At 45.6% G+C, this 18,728-nt stretch overlaps 1 protein-coding gene and 1 long non-coding RNA gene across 2 annotated transcripts in view; one reads left to right on the forward strand and one right to left on the reverse strand.

The window, feature by feature from the left end:
- PDE4B (phosphodiesterase 4B) overlaps positions 1 to 18,728 on the reverse strand; it is a 622,771-nt gene that overhangs the window by 484,911 nt on the left and 119,132 nt on the right. Inside the window, exons 2-3 of the mRNA XM_077450534.1 lie at positions 6,026 to 6,124; positions 2,314 to 2,546 (exon numbers count right to left, since the gene is read on the reverse strand). Coding sequence (XP_077306660.1) covers positions 2,314 to 2,546; positions 6,026 to 6,067 — 275 coding nt within the window. The 5' untranslated portion in view covers positions 6,068 to 6,124. The remainder of the gene's footprint in view (positions 1 to 2,313; positions 2,547 to 6,025; positions 6,125 to 18,728) is intronic.
- The window catches only part of LOC143926625 (uncharacterized), a 128,260-nt gene that overhangs the window by 99,517 nt on the left and 10,015 nt on the right, over positions 1 to 18,728 (forward strand). The window contains exon 3 of the long non-coding RNA XR_013262102.1: positions 13,855 to 14,352. This is a non-coding gene — a long non-coding RNA (uncharacterized LOC143926625). The remainder of the gene's footprint in view (positions 1 to 13,854; positions 14,353 to 18,728) is intronic.

Consider the following 18,728-nt stretch of genomic DNA (forward strand, 5'->3'; position numbering starts at 1 on the left):
CCCACACGCGAGCGGATTGTCCGCTGAAACACGTTTCAGCGGACCAAGTCCGTCAGACAGTCCGCCCGTGTGTACGCGGCCTTACACACAAAGTCTATTCCATTGACAAATTGTTACAATATTTATACTTAAGTTCAACTGATAAAGAATGTTTTGATTCTTGGTAAACTGCCCAGTTTTTCTCTTCCTTTCCTTTGAGGGCTGTGGCTTCAGAAGAGCAGAGAGAATTCTTTGCATAGAAAGAATTGTGAAACAATTTAATCAAGATTGCGATAATGATTCTTGGCGATTAATTGTGCAGCTCTACAACGTACAGAGACATTTGAGACAATTGTGTGTTTCCAACCTTGTGGTAACAGTTTGGTGGAGGCCCTTTTCTGGGCCTCTATGCATGAAGCCATTATTTACCAGTTTGGTGTGGTGGAACTGGAGTGGCCTGTACAGATCCCTTTCCTCAACTCAACCAAACCCTTTTGAAATTAATTTGAATGTCACAAGCAAGCCAGGTTGTTTTGCTCAACATCAGTACTTGACCTCACAAATGCTCTTTTGGCTGAATGGGCACAAATTCCCACAGAGTCACAACAAAATGTCGTGAAAAGTCTTCCTAGATGACTGGGGGCTGTTATAGCCATAAAGGCCACCCAGCCTTCACTCATTTCTTGACCATCACAAGTGTGTTGGACATCCATTCCTAAACCATGACCATTAAAGTCATAGCAAACTCAGTTTCAAAAAACACTTACATTCCCAGCATGCCGGAAATGCTAACTTTCACATTGGTTGTGCTCTCAACCAAACTTTCAAACCATCCAATGACTGGTTTCATAACTGATCACATGTGCAGCATTATGGCAGTTGAAGAATCATTAGAGGCCAAGATGGCAGCTTCATTGACTGAAAACGATAGAAAGGTTTACTTCCACTTTAATTGGGAGACCCCCATTGCTGGGGTAGCATGTGCATTTCCTATTAAGAGCCATGGTTTAGGAACCAACCAGGTAATAGGTAGACATACAAAGACAAGGCACCAGTCCAGACCTCATGAATCCTTTTCAGTCCCTGCTGCAAGTGCATCTGGTGCTGGCCAAAGGGAGCCTATCGGCGCTCTGCATTGAGACAAGTAGGTGGCTGCACACCAATAATGTCACTCCTGGTAAGTCTTTATTGAACCGGCACAAGCCAGCAGACTGTCCCTTTATGACATATTTCATCCATACGGGCTTAGTTTTAGGTGTATTATATCTCTATGACTAAGCCCATAAGTGTGAAACAAGAGAAGCAACCCGTGGTGGACATGTACAATTAGATTTGTACGAATTTCCGTAAATGCGTACATTCGGGAGGATCCGAAATACGAATTGCTATGCTTCCGAATTTTGTATGAAATACGAAATTTCGTTTACGAATTTCGGATCCAAATTCCATTACAACGGAAACATGACTGGTGTTTTGTTGACCAATCAGAGGTTTTCTTCTGCTGCTGAGTGAGGGTTGGGAAAATTACCTTTTTTAATATGGGAGTGGGAGAGACTGGTACTGGTAGTCGATGGGAGATTCAGAATCGGACAAAATAAGACATTTCGTTAATTACGATCATTCGTTATGATGAAACCCAGGAAGTCAGCACAGCACAGGGATGGTGGGAGCCCTTCATAATGAGCACAGCACAGGGATGGTGGGAGCTCCTCATAATGAGCACAGCACAGGGATGGTGGGAGCCCCTCATAATGAGCACAGCACAGGGATGGTGGGAGCCCTTCATAATGAGCACAGCACAGGGATGGTGGGAGCCCTTCATAATGAGCACAGCACAGGGATGGTGGGAGTCCCTCATAATGATAAATTCATCATAACAAACGTTCGTAATTGTATTGTATTTCATACGAATCCAAATTGAATTTCGGACACTAATTACGAAATACGAATTAACGGCTAATGCGAAACGGAACAAATTTATTGACGGCGCACATGTCTAACCTGTAGTCGAGGGTTGTGCTGGCTCAATAAAGAGTGACTATGAGGAACATTGTTGGTGTGCGGCTGCTTATTTGTCTCAAAGCTAATATACTGTAGGTGTGATGGTTATGTGTCCCCATCACATAGTGTATTCTCACTAATTTTATTCTATGATGCAGTTAACCGCATACACGCATTGTACAGCAACAATCTGATTTGTTCAAACCGTTTCCAGAGCTATGAAAACTACATCTCACAAATTTGTACAGTACAATATTACATTTGCATTATGGTGGCAGTAGGGAGTTGAACAGGTGCAGAATCCAAACGATACCCCTAGAATGTAACACCTACCAGTCTCTCTCCACTGGGGTCACAGCAATCCTCGGAGGCGGCACCAAAGGTAGGGTTGTTGGTCGGTGGATGTAATCTGGGGTCTTCGCTCTGCGCACCTGCCGTTGATGTAACGGTGGCAACTGCAGCGTCCCGGGGCAAAACCTCTTTCCTTTCCACAGATCTATCCCAATATTATATCCATAGGAGCTGTAGGATTTGCTGAGGAAGCACTCTGACAATTCTTGTATGTTCTATAGAGACATAAAAATTGATTGTGAGTTTCTGTGCCAATTAATATCATTCAACATTTGTGAGTGTGATTTGCACTTACACATTGAAGGTACACTCCATATGAAAGTATAAGCAGTCGTGGAACACAGCAGCATGTTGATTGGCTGTGATGGTGCAATCACACTATAGTAGATATGCGTAAATTATATGATCTTGTGCACATTCACAAATGCACCAAAGACGTGTGTGTCTTGCTTGGGATCTGCTAGGGTCTGTAGACCTGGTAAAGATCCCTTTGGCGTGTTTGCCCATGTGCCATGAATTAAAGATGGTGGTGCTGGAGAGGAGCAGTGTAGAGAGAACTTTCTCTACAAGAAAGACAAAGCTGGTCTCCATTGGCTAGTAAACATTGTTTTTCACTTTTACACAGGGACAAATTTGAAAAATTATATTGATGATTTGATAGTAAGGGCGGGTAAAAGGGTAACAGCTTGTATAACAGTGTAAATTTGCTGTTCCCTTAAAATAACTCAACACACAGCTATTAATGTATAAACAAACCGCTGGCAACAAAACTGAGTACACCCCTAAGTGGAAATGTCCAAATTGGGCCCAATTAGCCATTTTACCTCCCCCGATGTCATGTGACTTGTTCGTTTTACAAGGTCTCAGGTGTGAATGGGGAGCAGGTGTGTTAAATTTGGAGATATCACTCTCACTCTCTCATACTGGTCACTGAAAGTTCAACATGGCACCTCATGGCAAAGAACTCTCTGAGGATCTGAAAAAAAAATTGCTGTTCTACATAAAGATGGCCTAGGCTATAAGAAGATTGCCAAGACCCTGAAACTGAGCTGCAGCACGGTGGCCAAGACCATGCAGCGGTTTAACAGGACAGGTTCCACTCAGAACAGGCCTCAACATGGTCGACCAAAGAAGTTGAGTGCACGTGCTCAGCGTCATATCCAGAGGTTGTCTTTGGGAAATAGATGTATGAGTGCTGCCAGCATTATTGCAGAGGTTGAAGGGGTGGGGGGGTCAGCCTGTCAGTGCTCAGACCATACGCTGCACACTGCATCAAATTGGTTTGCATGGCTGTCATCCCAGAAGGAAGACTCTTCTAAAGATGATGCACAAGAAAGCCTGCAAACAGTTTTCTGAAGACAAGCAGACCAAGGACATGGATTACTGGAACCATATCCTGTGGTCTGATGAGACCAAGATAAACTTAATTGGTTCAGATGGTGACAAGCGTGTGTGGGGTCAACCAGGTGAGGAGGACAAAGACAAGTGTGTGTTGCCTACAGTCAAGCATGGTGGTGGGAGTGTCATGGTCTGGGGCTGCAAGAGTGCTGCCGGCACTGGGGAGCTACAGATCATTGAGGGAACCATGAATGCCAACATGTACTGTGACATACTGAAGCAGAGCATGATCCCCTCCCTTCAGAGACTGGGCTGCAGGGCAGTATTCCAACATGATAACGACCCCAAACACACCTCCAAGATGACCACTGCCTTGCTAAAGAAGCTGAGGGTAAAGGTGATGGACTGGCCAATAATGTCTCCAGACCTAAACCCTATTGAGCATCTGCGGGGCATCCTCAAAACAGAAGGTGGAGGAGTGCAGGGTCTCTAACATCCACCAGCTCTGTGATGTCATCATGGAGGAGTGGAAGAGGACTCCAGTGGCAACCTGTGAAGTTCTGGTGACCTCCATGCCCAAGAGGGTTAAAATAGTGGTGGCCACAAAAAATACTGACACTTTGGGCCCAATTTGGAAATGTTTTGGTTAGGGGTGTACTCACTTTTGTTGCCAGATATTAATGGCTGTTTGTTGAATTATTTTGAGGGGACAGCAAATTTACACTGTTATACAAGCTGTACACTCACTACTTTACATTGTAGCAAAGTGTCATTTCTTCAGTGTTGTCACAAGAAAAGATACAATAAAATATTTACAAAATATATATATATATACAGTCACCAGCCACTTTATAGGTAACAACTGTTCAATAGCTTGGTAACAAAAATTGCTAATCAGCCACTCTGAACGTGGCATGATTGTTGGTGACAGACGGACTGGTCTGAGAATTTCAAAAACTGCTGATCTACTGGGATTTCCACGCACATTCATCTCTCTGGTTTACAGAGAAGGGTCCAAACAAGTGAAAATATCCAGTGAGCAGCTGTTGTGTGGAAAATGACTTGTTGATGTCAGAGGAGAATAGGCAGACTGGTTTGAGACGATAGAAAGGCAACAGTAACTCAAATAACCCGTCTTTACAACCAAGGTATGCAGAATACCATCTCTGAACACACAATACAACGAACCTTGAAGTAGATGGGCTGCAGCAGCAGAAGACCACATCGGGTGAAACTTCTGTCTACTAAGAACAGGAAACTGAGGCTACAATTCGCACAGGCTCACCAAAATTGGATAATAGAAGATTGGAAAAACGTGGCCTGGTCTGATGAGTCTCGATTTCAGCTGCGACATTCAGATGGTCGGGTCAGAATTTGGTGTAAACAACATGAAAGCATGAATCCATCCTGCCTTGTATCACCGGTTCAGGCTGGTGGTGGTGTAATGGTGTGGGGGATATTTTCTTGGCACACTTTGGGCCCCTTATTACCAATTGAGCATCGTTTAAACACCACGACCTACCTGAGTATTGTTGCTGACCATGTCCATCCCTTTATGACTACAGTGTCCCCATCTTCTGATGGCTCCTTCCAGCAGGATAATGCACCATGTCACAAAGCTCCAATCATCTCACCACTGGTTTCTTGAACATGACAATGAGGTCACTGTACTGCAATGGCCTCCACAGTCACCAGATCTCAATCTAGAGCCCCTTTGGGATGTGCAGCTGAGAAATCTGCTATCATGTCACTATGGAGCAAAATCTCTGAGGAATGTTTCCAACACCTTGTTGAATCTATGCCACAGAGAATGAAGGCAGTTCTGATGGAAAAATGGGGCCCAACCCGGTACGAGCAAGGTGCACCTAATAAAGGGGTCAGTGAGTATATATATATGTATATATAGATATAGATATAGATAGTCAGGGCTTTTTTTCAGGTGGAACTTGGTGGAACTCAGTTCCACCACCTCTGGCTCAGACCCTTTGGTGCTCCTGCTCACCACAATCACTTGTAAACACAGAAGTCCGGTTTCTGTGTTTACAAGTGACAGCTCTGCAGTCTTTGTGTAACCCCTCTGAACTCTGCACTCTGTAATCCAATCCTGGTATTTAATGCCCCTTTAAGACCCTCCTACTATTTGTGAAATCTGACCACACCCACTATTTGATGTGATTTGGAGGGTGTGTGTGGGGGGGGAGTTTAGGGGGGTCGTGGTTGAGTTCCAGCACCTATTCTTTGACAAAAAAAAGCCCTGTATGTATATAGTAGCATTCCTGGTAAAAAAAAAAAAAAAAAAAAAAAAAAAAAACATTTTGAATTTTGTATACGTTTTTGGTAAAACAAAAAATATTACCTCTTCTGCTGTGACAGTCATTACACTTTGACTTTTCTTCATTGTAACTCCCCAGTCTCGCTCATATAGTCCCAATCAGTTTTCTGGGAAAGGTCAAACCTGGAGAAGAAAATAATGGCATTTAACAGAATGTACAGTGCTGCTCTCAAATTGTTTATTCTAACCCATTATTAAGATGCACACTTCCATAAAACTCTATAACACATTAAAAGGACCCACAAAACTAGAATTAGTCCAGTAAGAATTCTTCATGACACAAAAACGCCAACACGTTTCAGAGGCTCTAAAACCCCTTCGTCAAGGTTAAGAAACGACAAAAGACAGCATACTGTAGTAGCCCCCTGACCCCTGGAGTACCCCAGGAACAGGGAGGGCCAGCATTTCACCCCAGGGCTAAGATGTAAGACTAAAAAACTTTAGGTGTCAGTCACTTTTGTCTTTTTAAAGGTCGCAGATACTCCACAGTAACACTTACAGGCTTTCCAGGTCAATGTCCAACATATACAGTGTAAAAAAACCTTAACACTAAACCAGCAACACCGTAGGTAACATCTCAGGCTTGTTAACGGACTTCTCTGTCTCTCTGCTTGTTCCAGAGCTATCTGTACACACTCATACAGTAGGCTTCCATGAATCCAATCCAAGAGAGTCACCAGGTCCTTGCAAGGAAAGCAGGCTTCATCCTGGCTTCCCCCAGCAGGTCCTCCTCTTGGCTCTCATCTAGGGTTGCCCCCTCATCCCTTTAAACCCGAACACATTTGAATTACACAGGTTCTGAGGCTAATTAAATGCAGGTAAGGCACCAAGTGAGTTTAATTACCACCTTATTCAGCCACAGAACCTGTTTAATTATTATGTGTTCGGGTTTAAAGGGAGGAGGTGGCAGGATGACTTCAGGCCCAGCACCTGGTCCAAGGCACCTGGTAGGTTCCACACAGGTTATGTGCCCAATAGATCAGCTCACTCCAGCAGCAGCCCCCCCCCCAGGCCACAGCCCAGGTAAATATATCTCTCACATCCCAAATGTTTATATCCTCTCCCAGCATGGCACCAGTGGCAATAAATCTCCTACTGGTTGGCTTGAGGAGATATAAATATTCATAACCGACTTTCCCTGTGACATCTCATACTTTTACCAGAGACACCAGTGACACCTATTGGTAGCAGAGAGAAACACTCATTCCACTGAGTTTAAAGCGGAACTTTAGTCATTTTTTTCATCTTTCCATCTATCAAATCTTCTGCCCTTGTTGTTTTAACTTTAGATAGTAAAACTTTTTTTTGTCTGCCAGTAAATACCTTCATACTAGGGCTGCAACTAACGATTATTTTCATAATCGATTAATCGGCCGATAATTTTTTCGATTTATCAGATAAAATCATAAAAAATGTGTATATATAAATGTGTATATATAAAGAAAATAGTAGACATATAAAATACTTTTTTTTCCCCTCCTTTATTTCATAGAAAGTATATGTTCAGTACAATATATAAAAAAATAAAAAATTAGAAGAATTATAAATATTATTTATGTATAAAATATATGGATGTGTAAAGGTTAAAAAAACTAGAAAAGGGGATAGAGATAGATTATATATATATATATATATATATATATATATATATACACATACACACACACACACACACACATATATACATATACACACACACACATATATATATATATATATACACAGACAGGTGTCTCCCCCCCAGTACAGATGACACGTTCCTCCCCTCTCACATGGTGTCACTGCCCCACCTCTGCGGCGGGTCTATCGGAAGGCTGCTGGGTAGAGGGGGAGGAGGAGCAGAAAGCAGCGCAGGCGTATCGCTGGCGAGACATCAGCTGGGTGGGTTGACAACGATTTTCATTATCGATTATTATCGACTAATCATTTCAGCCCTACTTCATACAGTCCACTTCCTGTTTCTTGTCTGATAAAAAGCCTAGGCTTATGACATAATGCACAGCTCGTTCTCTCTCTTTCACTCTTGTGAGAGTTTGCCAGGAAGGGGGGGGGGGGGGAGTCATAAGAGGGCCAATGAGAGCTGCAGAGCTGGAGGTGTGCCTCTGTGTAAATCCAGGAAGTGAACAGGCAGCAGCTTCAGCTGCCCACAGTTAAAATGGTTGCAGCCAAACTTAGTGGAGGGAGATTTCTGCAGCATATTTGGCAAGTACAGAATCACAGTATATATAAAATAATATGCAAAGTGGTTTGAGGGAAGCTTCGGAATGGCAAAGATGTTATATTACAAATTATGTGAGCAGACTGCAGTTCCTCTTTAAAATGATTGCAAATGTTCAAATTAAAAACAAATAAATAAATGTAGTTCTACCCCCACAGAAGGCGCTGGTATGTTTGCCTGGGTCTGCCCATTTTTGGTCCGCAGCCAGGCACAAGGTAGATTCACACAGCCAGGTGCACACTCACTTCTGCTCGGTATTCCAATGACCAGTCTAGGGGTTTTGTTTTTGTTGTTTTCTTGTTGAACTTGGATAGGGAAGGGATATAGAGGGATACTTCAAATTGAGGAATTTGATACCCTTTGATGAAGTCACGTGTTCAGTGACGCAACGCGTCAGAGAGGAGCCGGGTATCGTCACTTCCGGTCATGGCCAAGGCCGGAAGTCCCCTCGTTTGTGAAGCTGTACTCGGCATTTTTAAACTGTAAATTACTACTTGTGTTTTAATAAATTGCACTGGATTACTACACCATGGAGCTCTCCCTCTTTTATTGCATGCAATCTGCATTTGTTGAGCCTGGAAACTGATCCTTATACTGGTGTCTTGGGTACCTCTGGAAACAAATTGATTGCTGTGGAATCAGTACTCCATCCACATAGAGGCTTGACTTGACCTGTAGGTGTCTCCATATGAGGTGATAGGCTGGAGCAAACTAGTGCACAGCGGTTGGTGGAAACAGTTGGATGTTAATTTTTTTGCACTTTATTTTATGAACTGTTTACCTGTTTTTCTTGATTGGACACGATCTTTTGCACTTATCACTTTGGTGTATTTTGCACTTTATCTTCAAAGATTATTTGGACATTTTCATGAACGTTATTTTTTCATATGGTATTGCTTTTTTGCACATATTTTATATATATTTTATGAACATTTTTCAATTGAATATTGAACTTTATATTAGATTTGTTTATTTTTAGTTATCATTGCTTATTAGTAAGTAAGCACCACATTATTCTTCTTTTATACTCCAAATGGAACTATTCACACTGAGGATCCAAATAACTTCCTTTCCTAGTGGAAGACTTCTTCACAGCAGAAAACTGTAGGCAGAACTGAGCAATGTCCTTTAGTAAAGTCATGGACAGTCCTGGACAAAGCTCTCGGAACACTAGCCGGCATTCTTCTTAGTGTGGGCCCTCAGCTGACTTAAAGCACAAGAAGGGGATTAACAGTCTAAGGCTCCTTATGGTGTCTGTACTCACAAGGATCCTGAAGCACCACCAGCAGCCTTCTCTCTCCGGGATACCAGACTAGACGCTCCCTTTGTTAGCTATAGTAGGAACGGGGTCAGCCACACAGACTTCAGGTCACCCACCTAAGGCCGCATGGCAGCATATGCCAGGGAGGCCCTAGCCTGGTGCAATCCTCTGCTAGGAATCAACTAGAGCCCATGAGCTCCTGCAATATAAATACAGGCATTCAGAATGCCAAGGGGCACCACCAGGTTGACCACATGTACCGGATTGCCCGGGACAGTACCGCAATCAGCAGGTCTGTCCCAGGTTTCCGGGCACCTTCATTTACAATACAGTGTCCTGGAATGAAGCTGACAGAGGAGCAAACCCCCCCATAGCACTGGTGCTTGCTCTTCCTTCACCATCACCGTGACCTGAGAGACTCTTCTACTGGCCAGGCTACTGGTTGCTAAAGCCGCCTGGCATCTAACAACAAGTGACATCACGGCCGGGACTCCCTGCCCTGCATTCAAAGTGGAGGAGGAGATAACTTCCTCCTCCTCCAGGCCTAATGCTCACCGCATGCCCGACTCCACCTCCACCACGGATGTCCACTCCACCCACCTCCTCTATCATCTCCAGGCCAGCTCCACCTTCACCATGGACGTCTGCCAACACAAACCTCCTCTATCATCTCTGGGCTCCAGCATGCGTTAAAGCAGGGGACTCCACAACCCCTGTGCCATACTGCCACTGGAAGGAACCACAGCGGCTGGGGGGGGGGGGGGGTTATTCACCTTCGCTGTGAGGCTGAGCCACTGGTGTGTTAGACTGGTGGCAGACTGCGGTGGCAAGTGACATTCTAAGATGGGCAGGCTGCAGTGGCAAGCGACACTGCACAGTGGGCATTTTACAGGTTCAAGTGACACTGCACAGTGGGCAGGCTGCGGGTGGCATGTGACGGTGACAAATGACACACTGCATCTGACAGCAGGCGACAGAGGCAAGTGATGGTGGCAAGTGACAAGCTGCATCTGGTGGCAAGTAGAGCTGCAACTAACGATTAATTTGTCTGTCGACTAATCTATCGATTATTTCTTAGATTAGTCAACGACTATCCGATTATTTTTTTTATTTTTATTTTTTAATGAATCTAGTGTTTTTTTTTTGATTAGCTAATTCATCCTTTGGATAACCTTGAGAGTATTGTATGGCAGAGTATTGTATGGCAGAGTATTGGCGGGCATTGCAGGGCAGGGCAGAGTATTGGCGGGCATTGCATTGCAGGGCAGAGTATTGGCGGGCATTACATTGCAGGGCAGGGCATTGCAGGGCAGAGTATTGGCGGGCATTGCAGGGCAGGGCATGGTAGAGTTTTGCAGGGCAGGGCAGAGTATTGGCGGGCATGGCATTGCAGGGCATGGCATTGCAGGGCATGGCATTGCAGGGCAGGGCAGAGTATTGCAGGGCAGGGCAGAGTATAGTATAGCATAGTATTGCAGGGCAGAGTATAGTATAGTATAGCATAGTATTGCAGGGCAGAGTATAGCAGGGTATAGCAGAGCAGGGCATAGCAGGGCATAGCAGGGCAGGGCATAGCAGAGCAGGGCAGGGCAGAGCAGGGCAGGGCAGAGCAGAGTATGGCAGGGCAGAGCAGAGTATGGCAGGGCAGGGTATGGCAGGGCAGGGTATGGCAGGGCAGGGCAGGGTATGGCATGGCAGGGCAGGGCAGAGTATGGCATGGCAGGGCAGAGTAGAGTAGAGCATGGCATGGCAGGGAAGGGCAGAGTAGAGCATGGCATGGCAGGGAAGGGCAGAGTAGAGCATGGCATGGTAGGGAAGGGCAGAGTAGAGCATGGCATGGTAGGGAAGGGCAGAGTAGAGCATGGCATGGTAGGGAAGGGCAGAGTAGAGCATGGCATGGTAGGGAAGGGCAGAGTAGAGCATGGCATGGTAGGGAAGGGCAGAGTAGAGCATGGCATGGTAGGGAAGGGCAGAGTATTGCATTGGCAGGGTATGGAGGGATGGCTGCATCCATCCGACCTCTCCCCTCCACTGCACAGATCAGTACAGAGAGGGGAGAGAGAAACCGGCGTCATGTCATGACGCCGGTTTGTTTACAAGTGATCGCTCCATCAGAGCGATCACATTGTAAACACCTGGGTGTAGAAAGATGGCCGCCGCTTCGGAGCTAGGCCGAAGCCGCGGCCTCTCCTAAGGCCGAGACCGCGGAGCGCTCCGTGGATCGCGGCATGTGCGCATGGATCTGTGACGATCCGTTGCACCCCTAGGGACGGCGGCACAGAGGGGGAGAAGAGAGGGGGACGGCGGCACGGAGGGGGAGAAGAGAGGGGGGGCGGCGAAGAGCGGTAAATGCTAAGCACTGCCCCCACTGTGACGCATCGACGCCCTGCACGCACGTCAACGTATTTTCTTAGTCGACGTAGTCGATTACGTCGACGCGTCGTGGCAGCTCTAGTGGCAAGTGACATGGGCAAGTGGCAAGCTGCATCTGGTGGCAAGTGACCTGCTCAGGGTTCCCACTGATTCTGCATTATGGTGAGTTGAACTATTTCATTATATATTATAATCAAGTAATAGGAACAAAATGTGCTTTAATCATCCTGACACCATATCAAGCAAGTGCTAACACCAGCCATTCGCTCGACAAATCACCCGCCGCCAAATTTCCTGTCAACCTACATTCTCCCATCCCCCAACCTAACCCCCCGGGTGGGGGGATGGGGGTGCCCCCGAATGGCAGTTTGGAAATGTGGTCACCCTAGGCACCACCCCTTGTAATAGGGCAGCAATTCATGCTCCAATCTGCATGGTTTCTGCCTATTATCCAGCACCATCCATAGTTGCTAGGATACAATGAAACTGCAAGACAGCATGAGCAGCACACTGAGCAGACTACACTAGCCAATCACCACTCTCTGTGAAGCAGCCACAAATAAATTTACCTAGCTGTCTCCCTGCTAAGCAGAGAAACCCAAAACGATTATATATTCATCCTAGCACCTACCAAAGGAGGGTGCTCCATAAATAACAAACATATTATACTTACCTGCTCTGTGCATTTGGTTTTGCACATAGAAGTCCCGATCTTCCTCTTCTCAGGGCCCCTGCCAGCTCCTGGCTACACCCTCCCTCCCCCCTGAGTGGCCACATAACAAGCCATTTGCTATTGGGGCACTTGTATGTGCTCGCTCTCAAGCCTCGCTCTGTGTGTCCATAGACACATAGCGCATTACTTGCCCAACCCTCCCCCCCCGCTCCCTCCTCACTGGCTGTAGATGACAGCAGCGGGAGCCTCTCAGCCATCTATGATTCAGGGCACACTGGCTCTTTTGTTCGAGGCACACCGGGGAAACCCACGTGGCACACCAAAGCGCCGTGGCACCCTGGTTGAGAAACACTCATCTAGTCTGGGGTTGCCACCTTTTCTTCAAGCCAAACCCATAGCTCCCAACTGTCCCTGATTTCGAGATTTCCCTGATTTCCCTGATATGGAGCAATGTCCCTCTGTCCCTCATTCCTTATCATTTGTCCCTCATTTTGGTCTGATCTATATAGTTGTATATAAAACGCACTTTTTATCTTGCAAAAAGTGTTTCCTAGTGCTAAACCTTTCATCCAAATTCAAAATTGCTGCAATTGTTAATTTTAAAAGCCAATATAAAGAAATATTAGTGTTAAAAAAAAGCACATGTGGATTTAACTAAGCTGGCTATGTCCCCTTTAAGGGGCAAGGCAGGGGGCGTGTCCTATGCCTACATATGTTTGCCAGTAGGTGTCCCTCATTCCCATCTCGAAATGTTGGGATGTATGGCCAAACCCAAACACTTTAGCGACACAGGGCACGTTTTTTTCCCCGTAGTATACACTATGGAATTATAAAAGACCTGGGACACCTGGAACAGTGGGCGTAGCCATAAAAAACAACACGAGGTGTTGATAATGATAGGGAATTGAACAATTAATTAAATTAATACAAAAAAAAGAAAAAACATTAATAGCAATGATATGAAATAAATATAAGGCCAGTGTCCAAACAGAAGAGATTCTCCTACACTTGAGAAAGGAGCGCGCATGTGCCTTACGGACCTCGCGCATGCTCTGAAACGCGTTGTGTTTCTCTTCCATTCACTGACGTCACACGCTGTTTCCACGAGCCGCTCTGCGCTTTCCGATGTGAGACATAGCCGGGCTCCCCTCCGCCATCTTGCGGCTATCACAGCATGGAAATATGAACTTTTGGACACAGGCTTTTGACTACAGCTTTCCTTCCGTGTACAGCTCTTTGCATTATATATATGTAAGTGATACTATTATGTTTTATTGTTGATTAAAGCCCTTTGACTGAGTGGCGCTCTCCTATTTTTGTTTTTCCAGTGGGTGTAGCCAAACTGCTCTTGGTGACATCATCACCACCCCCACCCCCCCTCCTCCCCACAGAAATGCTGGACCTGTCAAGACAATCCTATTCAAATTGTGGGCATTTGAGAGAAACCAAGGTTGGATTTACCATTTGTACAGACCGTTCAGCTGCTCAAGGGATTTAGGAGCCAAAGTGCAGGAGATGCAGGTTGTATGAGAGTTGGGACCCCTACCCATTGTCATGTAGATCCAGGCGCTGCTTATGTCCAATACAGCCTGTGTGTTTTTTTGTCTTACATACCACCTGCTCCCAGTGATTGATAACCACCTTTGGGTGGCATATCCCCTCCATTCCTCTTTGGGTTTCACCATCCAGAGGTCATCTGACGACATCACTGTGTGGCCTGAAAAGTTGGAGGACTACCCAGGATCCAGTTTACCGTCTTCTCTTCATTGAGAGCCTTACATGCCTATATGATCTGGTGTTGACCACATGCAGATCCACCGACTCTGGTAAGAGTATCCACCTATACCATTCTTTTGATGTTATTAAACGAAAGAATTCCATACAAATGCTTAAGTCATACATCTGGAGGCTGAGCGCTTTATGTGGTGGGTCTTACTACTTTTTGATGAACACTTTTTTTGGACTTATTATTCTTTGTATGCATATGGAGTTACTAATCAATATTTTGTTTGCTATTCATTTCAATTTATGACATGAACATAGGGTTTGTGTTATTAGCGCTACATTTTTCACCAACTATCTCAATTACTTGGGGAGCCACAGCCCATTCTGAATAATGTGTCCGGGTTTCAGACAGACCGAAACCCAGACACATGATTCAAAACCCGGACTGTCCGGGTTAATCCTGGAGGCAAACCTAATCTAGTCTGTAATGATTTTACCAGACACGTTTTTCTGTTCAAATAGTTGCTGTTGTGAAGTTACTCATAGTTCTTCTTCAAGAAGAACAGATGGCTACCTTTCTAGAGAGCTGTGAGCCCATAAGTTCCGAATGATGGGCTAGGAGTAGTTCAGCTGGGACTGGGAGACACACTGGAAAAAAAAAAAAAAGTTTAAAAATAAAAAGTGTAGCTTTTTCAACCGCTTTAACATTCTATCTTCAGCTCTCTATAAGACAGAATCACACAGCAGAGAAGAGATTCTAACGCTTTATGATCAGCCACAAATGGCTCCAATATCCCGCTAATAGCCAAGTTCATACCCCTTAGAGTATTTGAGCAATATCGGGGGGCCCCTTAGGGCCCATTAGAGACCTTCAGTCTCCTGCATTCTGCAGTAATTGCCAGGAAGTTTTTTTTTTTTAGAAAGGGTCCCATAGGGACGTGGATAATAATTTTTCGATAGGAAGGAATATTGCAATTCTGGAAGTGAATGGCGACCAATTCGTCTCGCTGGGTTTGCTTTAATGAGGGAATCGTGTTGTTGTCAGACCCCGAGAGAGGAAGTTCACTGCAGACAAACAACACACACTTCCTACCCGCTGACCTGTGTGACAGGCCTTTACACCAGCCTAATATTTACTTTAATTGGTGAAATGCAAAGACGCACACCGCGCCAAAACGTGTCAGTTCTATTCACATGAAGGAGAACAGTTTGTGCTAGCTGTAGGGAATGTTTCTCTTCTACAATGGAGTTGTTACCGATTAGAAATAGGCGGAATTGCAGCGTGAACCCAGAGATGTCATTTAGTGCGAGGTAAGTGTGTCGGCGGTCATTGTTTTTTTTTTCTTCTCATTCATTCTGACTGAGGTGGATCTGCATTGCTGGATGACTCGTTCATGGGGATGAGCATTATATGGGGGCCCCATTATTGTTAAAGGGGGTTTCCAGATTCCAAAAAGCTCCCCCGCCCACAGATCCCCACAACCATTGGGCCAGGGTTGTGGGAAAGAGACCCTTGTCCTCATCGACATGAGGACAAGGTGCATGTCCACCCCTTCCTGACCCACCAGGCTGTATGCTCGAAGAAGGGAGGAATTTGGTTTGGACCTTATCACCATTTTTGTTTAATTTTTCATGGGGTCCCCCTTAAACTCTATACCAGAGCTGAAGGACATGGTATTAAATTTAATTTGGTGAATAACACCCCCTTAAAATCCATCCTAGACCTGAAGGATCTGGCATGAAATTTGGGCAACGACGCTGCATAATTTTTTATTACATTTTTAATGGGGTCCCCCTTAAAATCCATCCTAGACCTGAAGGACATGGTATTAAATTTGATTTGGTAAATGACACCCCCTTAAAATCCATCCTAGACCTGAAGGATCTGGTATTAAATTTGGGCAACGACACTGCATCATTTTTTTATTACATTTTTCATGGGGTCCCCCTTAAAATCTACACCAGAGCTGAAGGACCTGGTGTGAAATTTGGGGAACTACAACACATAATTTTTTATTACATTTTTGCATGGGATCCCCCTTAAAATCTATAACAGATCTGAAGGGTCTGTGGGGGGCCTTCATATCATTTTTTTATTCTCACAGTGTCCGTGCCCCTTTGAATGTAAATTCACCTTTCAGTTGGGAATCCAGTGACTTAGGGTGATGAGCATTATATGGGAGTCCCATTATTGTTAAAGGGGGTTTCAAGATTCCAAAAAGCTCCCCCGCCCGCAGATCCCCACAACCATTGGGCCAGGGTTGTGGAGAAGAGACTCCTGTCCTCATCGACATGGGGACAAGGTGCATGTCCACCCCTTCCTGACCCACCAGGCTGTATGCTCGAAGAAGGGAGGAATTTGGTTTGGAACTCCTCGCCATTTTTGTTGAATTTTTCATGGGATCCCCCTTAAAATCTATCCTAGACCTGAAGGATCCTGGGACTGTGACATCATAATGGGCGGGGACATCACCCGGTGACCCTGCCCATTGCCCCTATATAAGTCGCTGCGCAACACGTCCTTATCATTACGGCCAGAGACAGCGACTGGTCAACATCTCAAGGAAGAAGGAGAGAAGAACAGAACAACAGAAGGTGGCGACAGAAGACCGGGCCACCGCTAGTAAAAGAGCTGGAAGAAGGCGCAGAGGCCCAGTAAGAAGAACCGAAAAGAGGGGGACAAGACCCCCCAACAGGGGGACAAGACCCCCAAAGTCGGAAGAAGAGGTGGTGACAGAAGACCGGGCCACCGATAGTATAAGAGCTAAAGGAAGAAAGTGGAGGCCTGGCAAGAAGAACCGAAGAGGAGGACAAGACCCCCGAAGTCAGAAGAAGACCCCCGGAGCTGTGCAATAAATTATTTTTAACCCTTATGTGTTGTGTTTTATTTAAATTTTTTCATAGATGAATGGGTAGGGGTACATTGTACCCCATACTCATTCACATAGGGCGGACCCCAAAAACCAGGGTTGTCGGGAAGAGGCCCTTGTCCTCATCAACATGGGGACAAGGTGCTTTGGGGTGGGGGGGCCGTGCGGCCCCCCCTTCCCCAAAGCACCCCCCCATGTTGAGGGCACGCGGCCTGGTACGGCTCGGGGGGGGGGGGGGCGCTCGCTCGTCCCCACCCCCTTTCCTGACCGGCTGGGTAGCATGCTCAGATAAGGGTCTTATATGGACCTTTGGGGGGACCCCCACACCGTTTTTTCGGCGTAGTGCTTCCCCTTTAAGTCCATACTAGGTGACGGGGCCAGCGATGTGTCAATCTCGCCACCAAAAGGCGGCTACATTGACTTTCTCCGCTAGTCCCGACTACCTGGAGACGCGTTTCCTCCGTGTGTGGGCAAGTCCATTCATTTCAGAAGTATGGCGGACTCCAGCCAAAAGTCCGGTCGTGTGTGGGTAGGTCCGGCGGACTTTCCGGCGATTTGTGTGCCAGACTAAGTCCGCCGGATAGTCTGATCGTGTGTACGCGGTATAACACATGAATATGCTTTGATCTAAACCATTCCATTGTAGCTCTGGCTGTATGTTTCTGGTCGTTGTCCTGCTGGAAGGTGAACCTCCGCCCCAGTCTCAAGTCTTTTGCAGACTCTAACAGGTTTTCTTCTAAGATTTCCCTGTATTTGGCTCCATCCATCTTCCCATCAACTCTGACCAGCTTCCCTGTCCCTGCTGAAGAAAATCACCCCCACAACATGATGCTGCCACCACCATGGCTTTGTTTCAACAAGCTTTCTTCTTGCCACTCTTCCATAAAGGGCAGATTTGTGGAGAGCACGACTAATAGTTGTCCTGTGGACAGATTCTCCTGAGCTGTGGATCTCTGCAGCTCCTCCAGAGTTACCATGGACCTCTTGGCTGCTTCTCTGATGAATGCTCTCCTTGCCCGGCCGGTCATTTTAGGTGGACGGCCGTGTCTTGGTAGGTTTGCAGTTGTGCCATACTCTTTCCATTTTTAGATGATGGATTGAACAGTGCGCCACGAGATGTTCAAAGCTTGGGATAACCTAACCCTGCTTTAAACTTCTCTACAACTTTATAGACATGTGCGCCATCAATAAATTTGTTTTGTTTAGTTCCGTTCCGTTTCGTATTAGAATTGATTCGTATTACGTTATTCATGTCCAAAATTTCGTACGAAATACGAAGGTTTGTTAACTTTTCGTAACAATTACGAATGTTCGTTATGATGAATTTATCATTATGAGGGGCTCCCACCGTGCTGTGCTGACTTTCTGGGTTTTTAACTTTTAGGTTCGTTAACTTTTTGTAACAATTACAAATGTTCATTATCAGTTTGGATCTGAAAATTCGTATTTCGAAAAGAATTCAGAAGCATAGCAATTCGTATTTCACATCCTCATGAATGTACGAATTTACGGAAATTCGTACGAAATTTCGATTCGTACGAAACTAATCGCACATGTCTACAACTTTATCCTTGACCTATCTGGTGTGTTCCTTGGCCTTCATGATG

The sequence above is a fragment of the Lithobates pipiens genome, unplaced genomic scaffold (assembly GCF_037356315.1).
Source record: "Lithobates pipiens isolate NorthernLeopardFrog02 unplaced genomic scaffold, aLitPip1_a1.2 Scaffold_23, whole genome shotgun sequence".
In the NCBI taxonomy this organism is placed as follows: Eukaryota; Metazoa; Chordata; class Amphibia; order Anura; family Ranidae; genus Lithobates; species Lithobates pipiens.